At 37.8% G+C, this 14,729-nt stretch overlaps 2 protein-coding genes across 2 annotated transcripts in view; one reads left to right on the top strand and one right to left on the bottom strand.

Annotated features, from left to right (window-relative positions):
- The window catches only part of CARPB (Carbonic anhydrase-related protein B), a 424,717-nt gene that overhangs the window by 284,655 nt on the left and 125,333 nt on the right, over positions 1–14,729 (top strand). The window contains exon 4 of the mRNA XM_073972303.1: positions 12,673–12,809. Within this exon, the coding sequence (XP_073828404.1) occupies positions 12,673–12,809 (137 nt within the window). The remainder of the gene's footprint in view (positions 1–12,672; positions 12,810–14,729) is intronic.
- On the bottom strand, positions 3,118–3,947 carry LOC141396667 (uncharacterized). Its single transcript, XM_073972294.1, has one exon. It carries the CDS (start codon positions 3,826–3,828, stop codon positions 3,193–3,195), a length of 636 nt encoding a protein of 211 aa, XP_073828395.1. The 5' UTR covers positions 3,829–3,947; the 3' UTR covers positions 3,118–3,192.

Raw genomic sequence — 14,729 nt, 5'->3', positions numbered from 1 at the left:
ATTTCTAGACTGAATTCAGTCACACATTCCAAATTTCATCGAAATCGGAAATATATAGCGTGTTTGGTACAGAAAATACGTGAAATCGGCCGAAAATATATATGGGAGCTATATCCAAATCGGAACCGATTTCGATATAATTTGGCACACTTATTTCTAGATCGAATTCAGTCAAACATTCCAAATTTCATCAAAATCGGACGTATATAGAGTGGTTGGGAGCAGAAAATACACGAAATCGGCCGAAAATACATATATATGGGCGATATATCCAAATCTGAACCGATTTCGATATAATTTGGCACATTTATTTCTAGACTGAATTAAGTCACACATTCCAAATTTCATCGAAATCGGAAATATATAGCGTGTTTGGTACAGAAAATACGTGAAATCGGCAGAAAATATATAAGGGAGCTATATGTAAATCTGAACCGATTTCTATATAATTTGGCACATTTATTTCTAGACTGAAGTCAGTCACACATTCCAAATTTCATCAAAATCGGACGTATATAGCGTGTTTGGTGCACCAAATACGTGAAATCGGGCGAAAATATATATGGGAGCTATATCAAAATTTGAACCGATTTCAATATAATTTTGCACACTAATTTGTAGACCAAATTCAGTCATACATTCAAAATTTCATCAAAATTGGACGTATATAGCGTGTTTGATGCAGCAAATACGTGAAATCGGGCGAAAATATATATGGGAGCTATATCCAAATCTGAACCGATTTTCACCAAAAGCAATAGCGTTCTTCCTATGGCTTAAAAAGTTGTAGTCCCCAATTTTCAGCTGAATCGGACAAAAAATGCGACCTGTATGTTGCGAACAAAAATACATGGACAGACGGACGGACACGTATAAATCGACTCAGAAAGTGATTATATGTATATCCCCAAAAGGAACTATGGGTCTATTTCGTTTCCTTTTGTATGTTACATACAAATGCACAAAGACATAATACTCCTTACCACTGTGTGGTGTAGGGTATAAAAATTCTAGTGTCCGGATTACCGCGTTGTCCGGATTATCGAGACCATACTGTATATCACTAAACAATCCACCTTAATTTAAATATTTTTTAAAACCACCTTTATGAATTTTTTTTAATCCACGTTTATTAAAATATTTTTTATAATCCACGTTTACTAAAATATTTTTTAAAAATACACGTTCATTTTTTAAACTCCACGTTTCTTGAAATATTTTTTTTTAAATGCACGTTAATTGTAATATTTTTTTCGTTTACGTTTACTGAAATATTTTTTAATCCACCTTTATTGAAATATATTTTTTTATCCACGTTTATTGAAATATTCTTTGAATCCAAGTTTATTGAAACATATTTTTAAAAAATCCACGTTTATTGCAATATTATTTTAACAACATCCATGTTTATTGAAATATTTTTTTAATCCATGTTTATTAAAACATATTTTTTAAAAAATCTATGTTTGTTGCAATATTATTTTAACAACATCCATGTTTATTGAAATATATTTTCAAAAAAATCCACGTTTATTGCAATAATTTAAAAAATCCACATTTATTGATAAATTTTTTTTAAATCCACGTTTAATAAAATATTTTTTTTTAAATCTGCGTTTATTGATTTTTTACAAATCCACATTTACTGATACATTTTTGTTTAACCCCCAGTTTTTGTAAAAATTTTTATTCTTCTCACACGAATTGTCAAATTTTGTAGATCGATTTACTCGCTTTAGCGCAAATGTAGAGCGCTGATTTTTAAATGAGTAATTCTTAATGATATATGGAACGGGTATACGAAAAATTAGATGTGTATGTCATCTGGGGGCTGAGCTATGAATGCCTAAATTATTACGAATATAGACGAACGAACAAAAATAAGTTACAAAAACGGGGGGTAAATCCACGTTAATTATTTTTTTTTTAATCTGCACTTATTGATTTTATTTACAAATCCACATTTATTGAACTATTCTTTAAAAAATCTACGTTTATAATTTTTTTTTTTTTTAATTTTTCCACGTTTTTTGAAGTTTTAAAAAATCCACTTTTATTTAATATTTTTAATCTAAATTTATTGAAAACTATTCTTTTTAAAAATGCACGTTAATTGGGTATGTATGGCTTGCGGATTCTGTCTGACTAGAAAATGTTCAGCGGATAATCTGAATATCCCCAGATATTTCCTTCTACACTATTCAAGCAGGATATAGGGACGACATTGAGGCGATTTTTTTCTTTCCTGGGCAAGACATTGTGAATTGTACATAAATAATTTGAAGAGTAAAATTTGATGGCGTTGCAAGACAAAGGGTCCTCTTTCAATTTCCCTCTTCTTGCGATAAAGACTTTTACTATGCGTAACAGCGATGTATGGAAGATAACTATGTAAATCCTTATGAGATTTGGAGCTACATTTACTGCTTGGGGATGGCTATACTTCATGCACATAAAATAATCTTTGCTAGCACGCAAAACAAAGTACCAACCACATCTGTGGGGAGCCAGTCTGTCTGGCTGCAGACTACACAAACATCGTTTGTCGTCAGTCACATTATGCAACTTTCACTGAATGCATAGTGTGCATATTGTCGGAAAAATACATTCTATGATATTACGTGTTATGCCAACTATGCAGATGCTGGTTGAAGGTATGTGTCATCAATTGATTTCGAATTAGAATCTTTAGTTATATATGACAATGTGTCTGAATTCTATGATGATTTATCAATTCGTTATCATGGATTTGGCATTTCGGTCAAAAGTATGCCAAATCTTTATATCATAGAATGACCCAATTCTATATTGAGAACAATATATTGACAGAATCAGAATCAATGTGTCGAACATAGTAATACAACACTTACCGAGGCGTTTTTGATAAGACTTGTACTCACGAACTTGGATATATAAGGTGGTCAATAAAAGACCAACTGATTTTTGGGGAATCAAAACTTATTTAAACTTTTGGAGTGAACCATTATATGTATACATATCTCAAAATAAATGACATCATCTTTTGGCGAAAGCTATCAAAAGAAGAGGTCCAGTAATAAAAAATTAAAATTTTCAAGGTTTTGTGTACTTTTTACTCAAGGGCTCTTAAAACGGCAATTTGACCGAATAATAATATTTGTTGTCACTTATTTCAATTTCGTTACATTAAATTCTGCAACTTCACATTTTCGGTTATGCATTAAAATGTCCACCTTTTCCAATGGCTTCGGGAATTAACGAAAAGAATAGCGAATAACCCATTAAGGCAATATTTGCTCCCGAACCTCTGAGCATATTTTCCATAGCACTCGAACCATATTCAGCCAGTAGAGCGGACATTGCCATTAATCCATAGGGTAAATTATTTTCATTAACAGACAAGAAGACCAGCGATACAATATTACCCAATACAGTCAATTCTTTCAGAGTTTCCGTGGCATTACCATCACCTTCTGCTGTATCGAACACTTTAAATGATAAATCAAATGCCAGGGGTATCACAAATAAACCATGTCCCAAAGCCAATGCTGACGATTGTTGCGACTGCATATAAAGATCTATGTTTATCAATGGCACAGTGATAATATCTATACAGCTTTGGGTTAAATTTTGAGTTTTGCAAATCCAGCTATCATCTGCGATTGGTGTTTCGTTAGCTCTCTGACTGTTTGAACTTCCTTCCACAATATTTCCATAAAGACCCAAAATGCCATGACACAAACCCACAGCACATGCTGTGAAAATAAAGGGATGTTCTCCTGGGGTTACCAAACTCAGAGCATAACCAGATGATCCCACCAAAAGGCTGTTGAAAATTGCGTCGACCATGACTGTGTTTTAAAGGAAAATTTTGTTGTTCTTTTTTTCAAAAATGTTACCGGAATTTTGTTTTCTTTTTTGAGTTTTTATTATTATGGGAATAATAACGTTTGAAAGAATTTCCAATGACTGAGAGCTCTAAAAACATTTAATATCATAGGGCTGTAGGATATAAAATGGTCGGGCCACCTGACTATAGCAATTTCTATACCGTCCACCAATGAACGGTATTTTATGTTTGTTTTTCCGTTTACAGTACACTTTTCCAAAAATTGTTTTTTTGAATTCCTTTATTTTGCGCTGTGTTGATGCTGCTCATCACAAAACATTTCGGTATATTTTCAGATTGTTTTTTACTAACACTTCCAGAGATATCGCTCCTTGAAAAAATCGAATTCTGTAAAAAACTATACGCAAAGAAATACTCCTAACTTCTTTAATATTGGTCCAAATAGAACAAATCTTTTTTGTATATCGCCACCAAAAATGGCCGAAGACAAAACCCACACGCAAAATTCGTTTTTTGATGGGATCTGATACATAAGTTAAAATACATGCTCTGTCAAAATTTCAAGCTTCTTCGTTAAAAAACAACGATCCTATTCAAGAAATGGCATTTCGTAAAATGGGATAATATTGCAGGTTATGTTTTAATGACGGATCCAAAACCAAGCGTTTCCGCTGTTTTGGTTTCATTTATTACTCCCATTCGTATAGGATTGATAATATCCCGAATACTCGCCCTCATAAGAATTATATTCCATAAAACAGTTTTTCATTATACCCTGCACCACTATGTGGTAAGGGGTATTATGTGTTAAGGCATTTGTATGTAACATACAAAAGGAAGCGAGATAGACCCATAGTTTCTTCTTCGATTTATGCATGTCCGTCCGTCCGTCCGTTCGCAACATACAGGTCGCATTTGTTGACCGATTTCGCTGAAAATTGGGGAATACCATTTTTTAGCCGTCGGAAGATCAAGTTCGAAGATGGGATATATCGGTCCACGTTTTGGTATAGCCCCCATGTAACGGTACCCCCCGATTTACGGTATTTTGACGTTTTCAGCTACACTTTCAGACCGCTTTGGCTATAATTTGACATTTAGGGTTCTTAAGTGTCAATAAACATATATAACAAAACTTGTGGACATAGGTCCACGTTTTGGTATAGCCCCCATATAACGGTACCCCCCGATTTGCGGTATTTTGACGTTTTTAGCTACATTTTCAGACCGATTTAGCTGTAACTTGACATTTAGTGTTCTTAAGTATCAATAAACTTATATAACAAAAGTTGTGGACATAGGTCCACGTTTTGGTATAGCCCCCATATAACGGTACCGCCCAATTTACGGTGTTTTGATGTTTTTAGCTACATTTTCAGACCGATATAGCTATAACTTGACATTTAGGGTTCTTAAGTGTCAATAAACTTATATAACAAAAGTTGTGGACATAGGTCCACGTTTTGGTATAGCCCCCATATAACGGTACCCCCCGATTTACGGTATTTTGACAGTTTTAGCTACATTTTCAGACCGATTTAGCTATATTTTGACACTTAGGGTTCTTGAGTGTCAATAAACTTATATAAGAAAAGTTGTGGACATAGGTCCACGTTTTGGTATAGCCCCCATATAACGGTACCCTCCGATTTGCGGTATTTTGACGTTTTTAGCTACATTTTCAGACCGATGTAGCTATAATTTGACATTTAGGGTTCTTAAATGTCAATAAACTTATATAACAAAAGTTGTGGACATAGGTCCACGTTTCGGTATAGTCCCCATATAACGGTACCCGACGATTTACGGTATTTTGACAGTTTTAGCTACATTTTCAGACCGATGTAGCTATAATTTGACATTTAGGGTTCTTAAATGTCAATAAACTTATATGACAAAACTTGTGGACATAGGTCCACGTTTTGGTATAGCCCCCATATAACGGTTCATTTAAGTTCATATTTTCGTATAGCCCAGATACCTCCGAACTAGCTGTTAATGACATTTGAAGTTCCCACGTTATGTACCGATTTTCGATATTTTGAAGATTCTAGCTAAATTTTTTAACCGAATTAGGAGTTATTTGACATTAAAGGCTCCCATCAAAACCTGTCAACATAGGCCCATGTTTTATTATAACCCCTATATAACAGTACCTCCCAATTTCTAGCCCACCAAAAATTGTCAACATACATAGTTAGATATAGGCACCATAAAAAAGGGCCTCCCGAATGAAGCATTTTATGTACATTATCTGACATTTTAACGTACCCACTTAAAGTTGGGGACAGGAATGAAAAGTAATTATTCCATTTTAGTTCAGAATATTTTATGGTGGAGGGTATGAAAAGTTCGGCCCGGCCGAACTTAATGCTTTTTTACTTGTTTTATAACGTCTTTTGTTTCTCCTGTAAAGTTTTGATTTTGTGGGTTACGGCTTCGGGCATTTATGGCTTCGGCATTTTTATCAGCTATTTTATGAAATACAGAAAAAAAATGCGCAGTGGGTTCGCAAGCAATTTTCACGATTTAATATTTAAAATCAATATTTATCAATGATAAATCCCTCTCGATTTTTGCTACTTTCTGGATTTTAGCTACATTTCTTGACAGAACTACATACAATTTGACACTTGAGAATCCCTGTGGTAACTAAACTGCTCCAACAGAAATTGTGGGCCCAAAGCTTTGGACGATTTAGCGTTTCTGTATAAACTGCCGGTTAAGATAACACGCGCACCTCTTTGGGTTAATTGCTGTCACGCCGTTGAAAGTAACAACCGTTTTATTCTCCTTCTTCCCGGATTCGAGAGTGAAATCTCCGTTCTCCACAATTTACTACCACCTGTTGACTTTAAGAGTAAGTTCTCCAACTCATGGGTCCTCAGGATTCGTAAGACGAAGCTCACCATGCACATTTGCTAGTCCCGTCGACTCTGCTGGGAAATTTGGTCTGATTTCGGGTATTCGACCAGCAGATATTACCGAGCGGCTGCCGCAGTGATGATGTCCTGGAAAGTTCTCTTAGCTTCCCAATTATCTGAGTGAATAGACAGCTCTCTGAACCAGTGATTAGTAAATTCACTGAACCCTTTGCAATTTGCTTTCCCATGATTCAGAAAAGTACGGCGTTCAGGGGTTATGAAATCGAGTGCTCTATTTACGGAGGCGATGATGGGAAGGTGGTCCGAGACAAGGAAAGTGACGGGTTGCCAGGAGAGAGAGAGAGGTCCAAAGGTAAAAACGAAAACCACTGGACCAACGAGTCTATCAGGCAGGCTTGGATACCATTCACACTGATGCAGTCGCGCAGGCAGAACGCCAGGTTCCAAGTCAAACACCAGTGTTTTAGCCAGTTAAGATCTGAACGTACAGCCGCGTCAATTCGTATTGGGCCCGAATTGCTTCCACGCAACCCAATACATGCCCTGCTTGTGGATTGAGGCTAGCTAACCCCACTCACCTGTCTCCTGATTCTTAACCAGTCCAGGTTGCAAAATTTTTGTGTCTGGATATGGAGGAACAAGAACGTCATAACTGAAATAATACACGAACGAACATATTTGCCGAACTTTGCACATCGTGTTAGTTCTTCGAGATATAGATCATGTTCAAATATGGACTATATCGATCCTATCCTTCCGGTACCTCTGAAACAAAATTCGGATAAAGTGAAATTTAAGAGCTCCTCTCGGATCGTTTTGCATTTTTTTTCAGCTGGTTGTCCTTGCGGCTCCCTTTAAGAAGGTAATTTTAATATTTAAAATAATTGCTTATGCCCTCAACATTTAGGCCAACGAGATTATCGAAATAATGATTTTATTTGGTTCAAATTTTAGGTCTCGTACATTTTGTCCAAACTTAGTTTAAGTTGGAAAATGGACCATATCGGTATACTCGTTCCGTTAATTACCCCCACAAAAGTTCAAAAATTTTCGCTAATATTATAGTTCCAGAAGGGACTAACCGGATTGTTCCAAACTAGGGATGTGGAAAAATTACTTCCATGCATATGTCAGGTTCCAGTATGGACTATATCGGCCCACACCTTTTGGAAAAGCTCTTCTCTAACCGTTTTGGAATAGTTTGAAACATGTTCGCCTTGAGGCCCATTTTACGATGGTGCACTTTTTCTCGGGGGCAAGTCCATACTTTCTGAGACGACGTCGACTAAACAGACTACTTACTTACTTAGCTGGCCCATTACAGAACATTTGTTCTATAGGCCGAACTAAAAAAAGATCTCCGTTTCTCCCTGTCTATTGCTTCTCTTTCTGGAATTCCGCGCCTTATCATCTCTTCATCCACTTGTTTGCGCCATCTATTCTTTGGCCTGCCAATTCTGCGTGCCTTTTTAGCGGGTTCATCGTCGCTCATTCTTATGATATGGCCTAGCCAACGCAATCGTTGTATTGATGTCGTTAGCAAATACAGCTCGTGGTTTAGCGACGTCGATATTCACCGTCAACGAAGATTGGTCCGTAGATCTTTCGAAGAATTTTTATCTCAAACACAACAAGCACTGCCTTATCTGCTTGCGCAAGTACCGAGTATATCAGCACTGGTAGTATCAGTGTTTTGTAAAGCGTTATTTTTGTTTGACGAGATGTGGCTTTGTTTTTAAGCTGCTTACTTAAGCCAAAGTAGCATCTGTTAGCAAATACAATTCTTCATTTTATTTCTCAACTGATGTCCTTAGTTGTGTTTACGGCGGTGTCGAGGTAGACGAAGTCTTTTACTACCTCAAACCCCTTTTAGTACAAAATTCTTCGGAGAGGTTCTTTCGTATTTTAACTGAGGATCTCGTGTCAGTTAAAGTCATTTTACAAAGCCGAATGAGCTTTGGGGGGATAACAAATTCAGACATGGCCTGGAATAACTTTGAGCGTAGTGGGCTGTCGAAGGCTGCTTTATAATCGACAAAAAGGTGGTAGGTGTCGATCTGCATCTCTTGGGTCTTCTCCAGAATTTGCCGCAGGGTAAATATCTGGTCAATGGTGGACTTGCCAGGTCTAAACCCGCATTGGTATGGCCCAATTATCTCGTTGACCATAGGCTTTAGTCGTTCGCACAATATCTCTGACATGATTTTGTAGGCAATAGGGAGTAGATTTATGCCCCTATAGTTAGAGCATACAGTCTTATCTTCTTTCTTATGGACGGCGCACAGGATACTCAGGTTCCAATCGTCGGGTACTCGTTCCTGGCAGATGGTGCTAACTAGCTGATGAATACACATTATCAGCGTGTCGCCTCCGGTTTTGAGCAGCTCGGCTTCAGCCGGTTTATTGCTGTCTTTACCTCATCTTGGCTGGGCGGTATACATTCAATACCATCTTCTGGGATTGGATCTGTGGTTTCTTCGTCGTCTTCGCTGGATACCAACAAGTTTAAAAAATGCTCTTTCCATATCCTGTTTCTTTCCATATCCTATCTGTATCAGTTTCCAAATTACCTTGCTGGTCTCTACCAAAGCCATCAGTTTGATGCTTCACTCTTTGGTAGAATTTTCGGACTTCAGTCTGGCTCCTGTAGATCTCGATTTTTTCACACTCCCGCTTTTCCATCTCTCTCTTTTTCCTGCGGAAAAGGCTTTCCTCCTCTCTCCTTTTCTCCCGATATCTCTCTCGTGCGCTACGCGTTGATACGGATTGTAAAGTAGCCCTATATGCCGCATTTTTCTCTTCGGTAGCAGCACGACATTCCTGATCATACCACGGATTCCTTGGTGGAGGCCTCTGGTATCTAAGTATGGATTTTGCGGCTGTTTGTATGGAGTGGGCAATACTTGCGATATGTTATCGGGATGAGGAGTGCTTTGATTAAGCAATTGGGCTAGTTGAGTGGAATATGCTGTGGCTATCTGTTGTGATTGGAGCTTACCGATGTCTAACTTTCGTGTTGTGTCTGTCGCACATTGTTTGTTACGTTTAACCGGGTACGTTTAACCTTTGCTGCAACTAGGTAGTGGTCCGAGTCTATGTTTGCTCCCCGGAACGAGCGCACATCCAACACGCTCGATGAATGCCTTCCATCTATCACAACGTGATCAATTTGATTTCTTGTTTTGTGATGTGGAGACAGCCAGGTGCCCTTATGGATGTCGAGATGTTTAAATCTGGTGCTACTAACTACCATGTTTTTTGCCGCTGCGAAGTCTATCAGCCTCATGCTATTGTCCGATGTTTCATTGTGAAGACTGAATTTTCCGACTGTTGGGCCAAAGATATTTTCCTTTCCAATTTTGTCATTAAAATGTCATGGCCAGGACAACGGCCATATGTTTCTTCTAAGTGCTCATAAAATATATATTTGGTCTGTTCGTCCTTGTCTTCAGTGGGAGCATGAGCGCAAATAAAGCTGATGTTGAAGAATTTTGCTTTTATTCGAATTGTAGCAAGTCTTTCATTCACGGGTGTGAAGCTGGAGACCAGGTGTTTTAACCTCCGACCAACTACAAATCCGCAACCAAACTCATGCTTTATGTCATGGCAGCTATAATACAGTGCGTCAACTTTAGGTGTTGTTGTGACGCCTCTCGCGTTCCATCGTATTTCCTTTATGGCAGTAATGTCGACCTTGTAGTTTTCAAGTACATCTGGCAATGCGTAAACTGCACCTTCTCTATGAAGTGTGCGAACATTCCAGGTGCAGATTCGTAGATCATGGTCTAAACTGACTAGTGCCTAAAATAACCCTCGAAGGGAGAAACCGGTTTGGTCTTAATTTTGTACAACGTATTATTTCTTAAAGATTTGGATTACGTCCGAATATGGACTACATTGGAACACTCCTACGGGAAAGAGTTCCGTTTAAAGACTCGTCTCGGATTGTTTTATTTTTTTTTTTGTCTTTGTGGCCCTTTTTACTACGGTACAATTCTTTTTGAGAAATTGACCCAAAATTAAATAACAAAAACATAAAGACGCTATAAGTATTGAGATTACTTTCTTTACTGACTGATACTTTCTGACTTTCAGCTGACTGATACTTTCTAATTTTTTTAATAATATGTAGCGAAAAAGCCCCGGTTGGTCATTATAAAATACGGAAAATAATACCTTACGTTTCCAGTAATGACGGCGTATATATGTACGTATGTTCTATATCTCTGGTATGTTACCATGTATATCTACTTATGTATGTATGACCGGGCGGCTAAAATATGTCGCAATAATATAAAAGAAATTCCTTGGAAAAGGGTATCATATTGTCGGCCCTGTCCGACTACAACCCTCTCTTACTTGTTTTACTTGAGATTGGTTTTTTTATTATAAGGTGAATCACCCACCAAGCATAACCTTCTAATTTTGATATAAGAGCTCTTAACAAAAAGTTTCGGTTTCTCTGACAGATATTACATATTTAAACCAATCAAACTTGGCACCATTTTGAAATTCTTCTTTCCTCAAAATGCAGATTAGCATTCATCGTTAACTTTCCCCAAAAGATCATTCCTAAGAGACACTTTGAATTTTTAAAATTCAATTGAACATTGTTTTTAAGCCATTTTTAGATACGCATGAAAGTCACAAAAGTAAATTATACGAATAAAGTGTCTCAAATGTTCTTATATCAGATTTCAATCGTGTGGAATCTGGTACTTCTTCGATGCCTAAACAAACATTTACTTTTCAAATTATATTGTCATCGATTGGTGTGAAACGTATTTTTTGTTGTTGTTCGCCTTTAGCTTTGGGAGCCATTATAGTGTCAAAGCACTTAAATACAGTGTCTTCAAACAAAGACAGAGAGACAGACAGACGCCAGGCATCGGGGTGATAGGGCAAGTACCTAAGCGAGTCAAGGGACACATTTGCATGTAAAATATCCATATCCGAGCTAACAGAGTGGAAAGAACGTGATTTGATTTTAAAGATTTTGTTCGATGTAGACACACAGCATTCAAGCCTCTTTACTAGTATGGCATGAACATGAAGTGCAGATGCGATAAAAAGAAATTAATAAGCTTCAGATTGGAAGTCGTGGTGGAAGAGAAGTAGGAAACAGGGTTATTCAGTCGAGACAACTACATCAATAAGTAGTACATGTATCTCGTACGAATATCCATGTGAAAATAGAAAAATGAAACAAAATGAACTCAAAAAAAAAAATTGGAATATATAGGGAACACACCGTTGACCTCACCACCTCCCGGAACTCTGTTCAAAATACGCTAATGGCATTTGAAGAATGCCACAAAAGAATGGCACAAAAAAAACCTATGACTACAAAATATAAAATCTAGTTAAAGATGAAGACAGAAAAACACAACAGGGAATAACAACGGAAATTGCATTTGTTTTCTTCTGTCTCTTGGAATGATAGTCACTCCTTCTTAGGGTTGTTGTTAATGTTGTTTCTATTATCTATGTGACATGTTTGTCTGTCTGTCTGCCCGTTTTGTAAAATCTCTCTGATATCAAACATTATATTGTCGAAAGACAAAGGCAACGACAGGCAAAGTGATTGTTAATGATGTCATCCCTGTTTTTGTTGTTTTGCGGAGGGGAAAATCAGTGTGGCATCATCTTCCACAAGAGAACTTTTAAAAGCAAGCTGATGTAGCCACTTGTTGAAGAATTTTATTTAGATTCAATGGGTTTCATTAGACCTAAGTATGTAGATTGTGTAGCAGTGTTTTCTTTACATTATAAATGTTATCTTTGTTGACGTTGCTGCTGCTGTTGTTGTTGTCGACTGTAATAGAACGTGATTTATCATTAAATGTCATTGATGTCATCCATGTACTCGTATGTGCGATTTGAGTGCATAATGGATGAATTTGAAGTTTTCCTTTCTTACATTGTCTGTGTTTTCTTTTTTTATTCTTTCTCTTTTAGGTCCAGCCTTTTGGGGATTAATCAATCCAGAATGGTCTTTGTGCAATAAAGGACGAAGACAATCGCCTGTAAATTTAGAACCTCAGCGCTTACTTTTTGATCCTAATTTAAGGCCATTACATGTAGATAAACATAGGGTAAGTAAGAAAAGAATAATTTTAAATTAATTGTACAGTGTGTTTTATGAACTTAATAGAAGGACAATATCGGACAATTCCTTTGGGAATCTGTTCCACAAAAGTTAAGACAATTATGATTAGCTACAGTTTTAATGGCTTTCAAGAGATCTTATGGAATTTTTACTGATGATAGTCCTCGCGGTCCTACATACTTTATGACACAATGGTCTGAAAGTTCTTATAACGTTTACGGTGACGAGCTTACTTACTTAGCTGGCCCATTACAGAACATTTGTTCTATAGACCGAATTAAGAAAAGATCTCCATTTCTCTCTATTTGTTGCTTAGCACTCTGGAATACCGCGCCTTTTCATCTCTTCATCCACCTGTTTGCGCCATCTATTCCTTGGACTGCTAATTCTGCGTGCACCGCCAAGCGGTTAGTATTTATACACCTTTTTAGCGGGATCATCATCGCTCATTCTTATGATATGGCCTAGCCAACGCAATCGCTGCATCTCGATACGTTTAACTATGTTGATGTCGTTGTATAGCAGATACAGCTCGTGGTTCATGCAACGTCGATATTTACCGTCAATGCAGATTGGTCCGTAGATCTTTCGAAGAATTTTTCTCTCAAACACACCAAGCACTGCTTTGTCTGCTTGCGCAAGCACCCAGGCTTCAGAGCCATACATCAGCACGGGTAGTATCAGTGTTTTGTAGAGTGTTATTTTTGTTTGACGAGATGTGGCTTTGTTTTCAAACTGCTTACTTAAACCAAAGTAGCATCTGTTGGCAAATACATTTCTTATTTTTATTTCACAACTGATGTCGTTTGTTGTGTTTACGGAGATGCCGAGGTAGACGAAGTCTTTTACTTCCTCAAAATTATAGGAACCAATTTCCACAGTTGGTCCGAGCTCAATGGACGCATTGCGCGTCGACACCATCAACTTGGTCTTCTCACCGTTTACCGCCAGATCCACTTTAGCAGATTCTCCTTCGACCTTCATAAAGGTATCAGTTACTTCTTTTACTGGTCGTCCCATGATGTCTATATCATCAGCATAAGCAAGTAACATGTGGCTATTAGTGTAGATTGTGCCACTTCTTTTGACGTTTGTCTCTCGTATAACCTTTTCCAGCAGGATGTTGAAGAGATCCCACGAAAGCCTGTCTCCTTGTCTGAAACCTCTTTTGGTACAAAACTCTTCGGAGAGGTTCTTTCCTATTTTAACTGATGATCTCGTGTCAGTGAAAGTCATTTTACAAAGTCGGATGAGCTTTGCGGGGATACCAAATTCAGACTTGGCTTGGAATACCTTTGAACGCAGCGGTCTGTCGAAGGCTGCTTAACAATCGACAAAAAGGTGGTAAGTGTCGATCTGCATCTCTTCGTCCTTCTCCAGGATTTGCCGCAGGGTAAATATCTGGTCAATGGTGGGCTTGCCAGGTCTAAAGCCGCATAGGTATGGTCCAATTATCTCGTTGACCATTGGCTTTAGTCGTCCGCACAATATCCCTGACACGATCTTGTAGGCAATAGGGAGTAGACTTATGCCCCTATAATTAGAGCATACAGTCCAATCGTCGGGTACTCATTCTTCCTGCCAAATGGTGCTAACTAGCTGATGAATACACCTTATCTGCGTGTCGCCTCCGGTTTTGAACAGATCGGCTGGTAAGCCATCAGCTCCTGCTGCCTTATTATTCTTCAGCCGATTTATCGCTGTCTTTACCTCATCTTGGTTGGGCGGTATACATTCAATACCATCTTCTGGGATTGGGTCTGTAGTATCTTCGTCGTCTTCGCTGCTATTGGATACCAACAGTTTTGAAAAATGTTCTTTCCATATCCTGAGCACACTATCTGTATCAATTACCAAATTACCTTGCTGGTCTCTACAGGAGGATGTGCCTGTACCAAAGCCATCA

The sequence above is a fragment of the Musca autumnalis genome, unplaced genomic scaffold (assembly GCF_047663935.1).
Source record: "Musca autumnalis isolate F117 unplaced genomic scaffold, ASM4766393v1 scaffold_3, whole genome shotgun sequence".
Taxonomy (NCBI): Eukaryota; Metazoa; Arthropoda; class Insecta; order Diptera; family Muscidae; genus Musca; species Musca autumnalis.
This window is presented reverse-complemented; position numbering and strand designations above follow the sequence as displayed.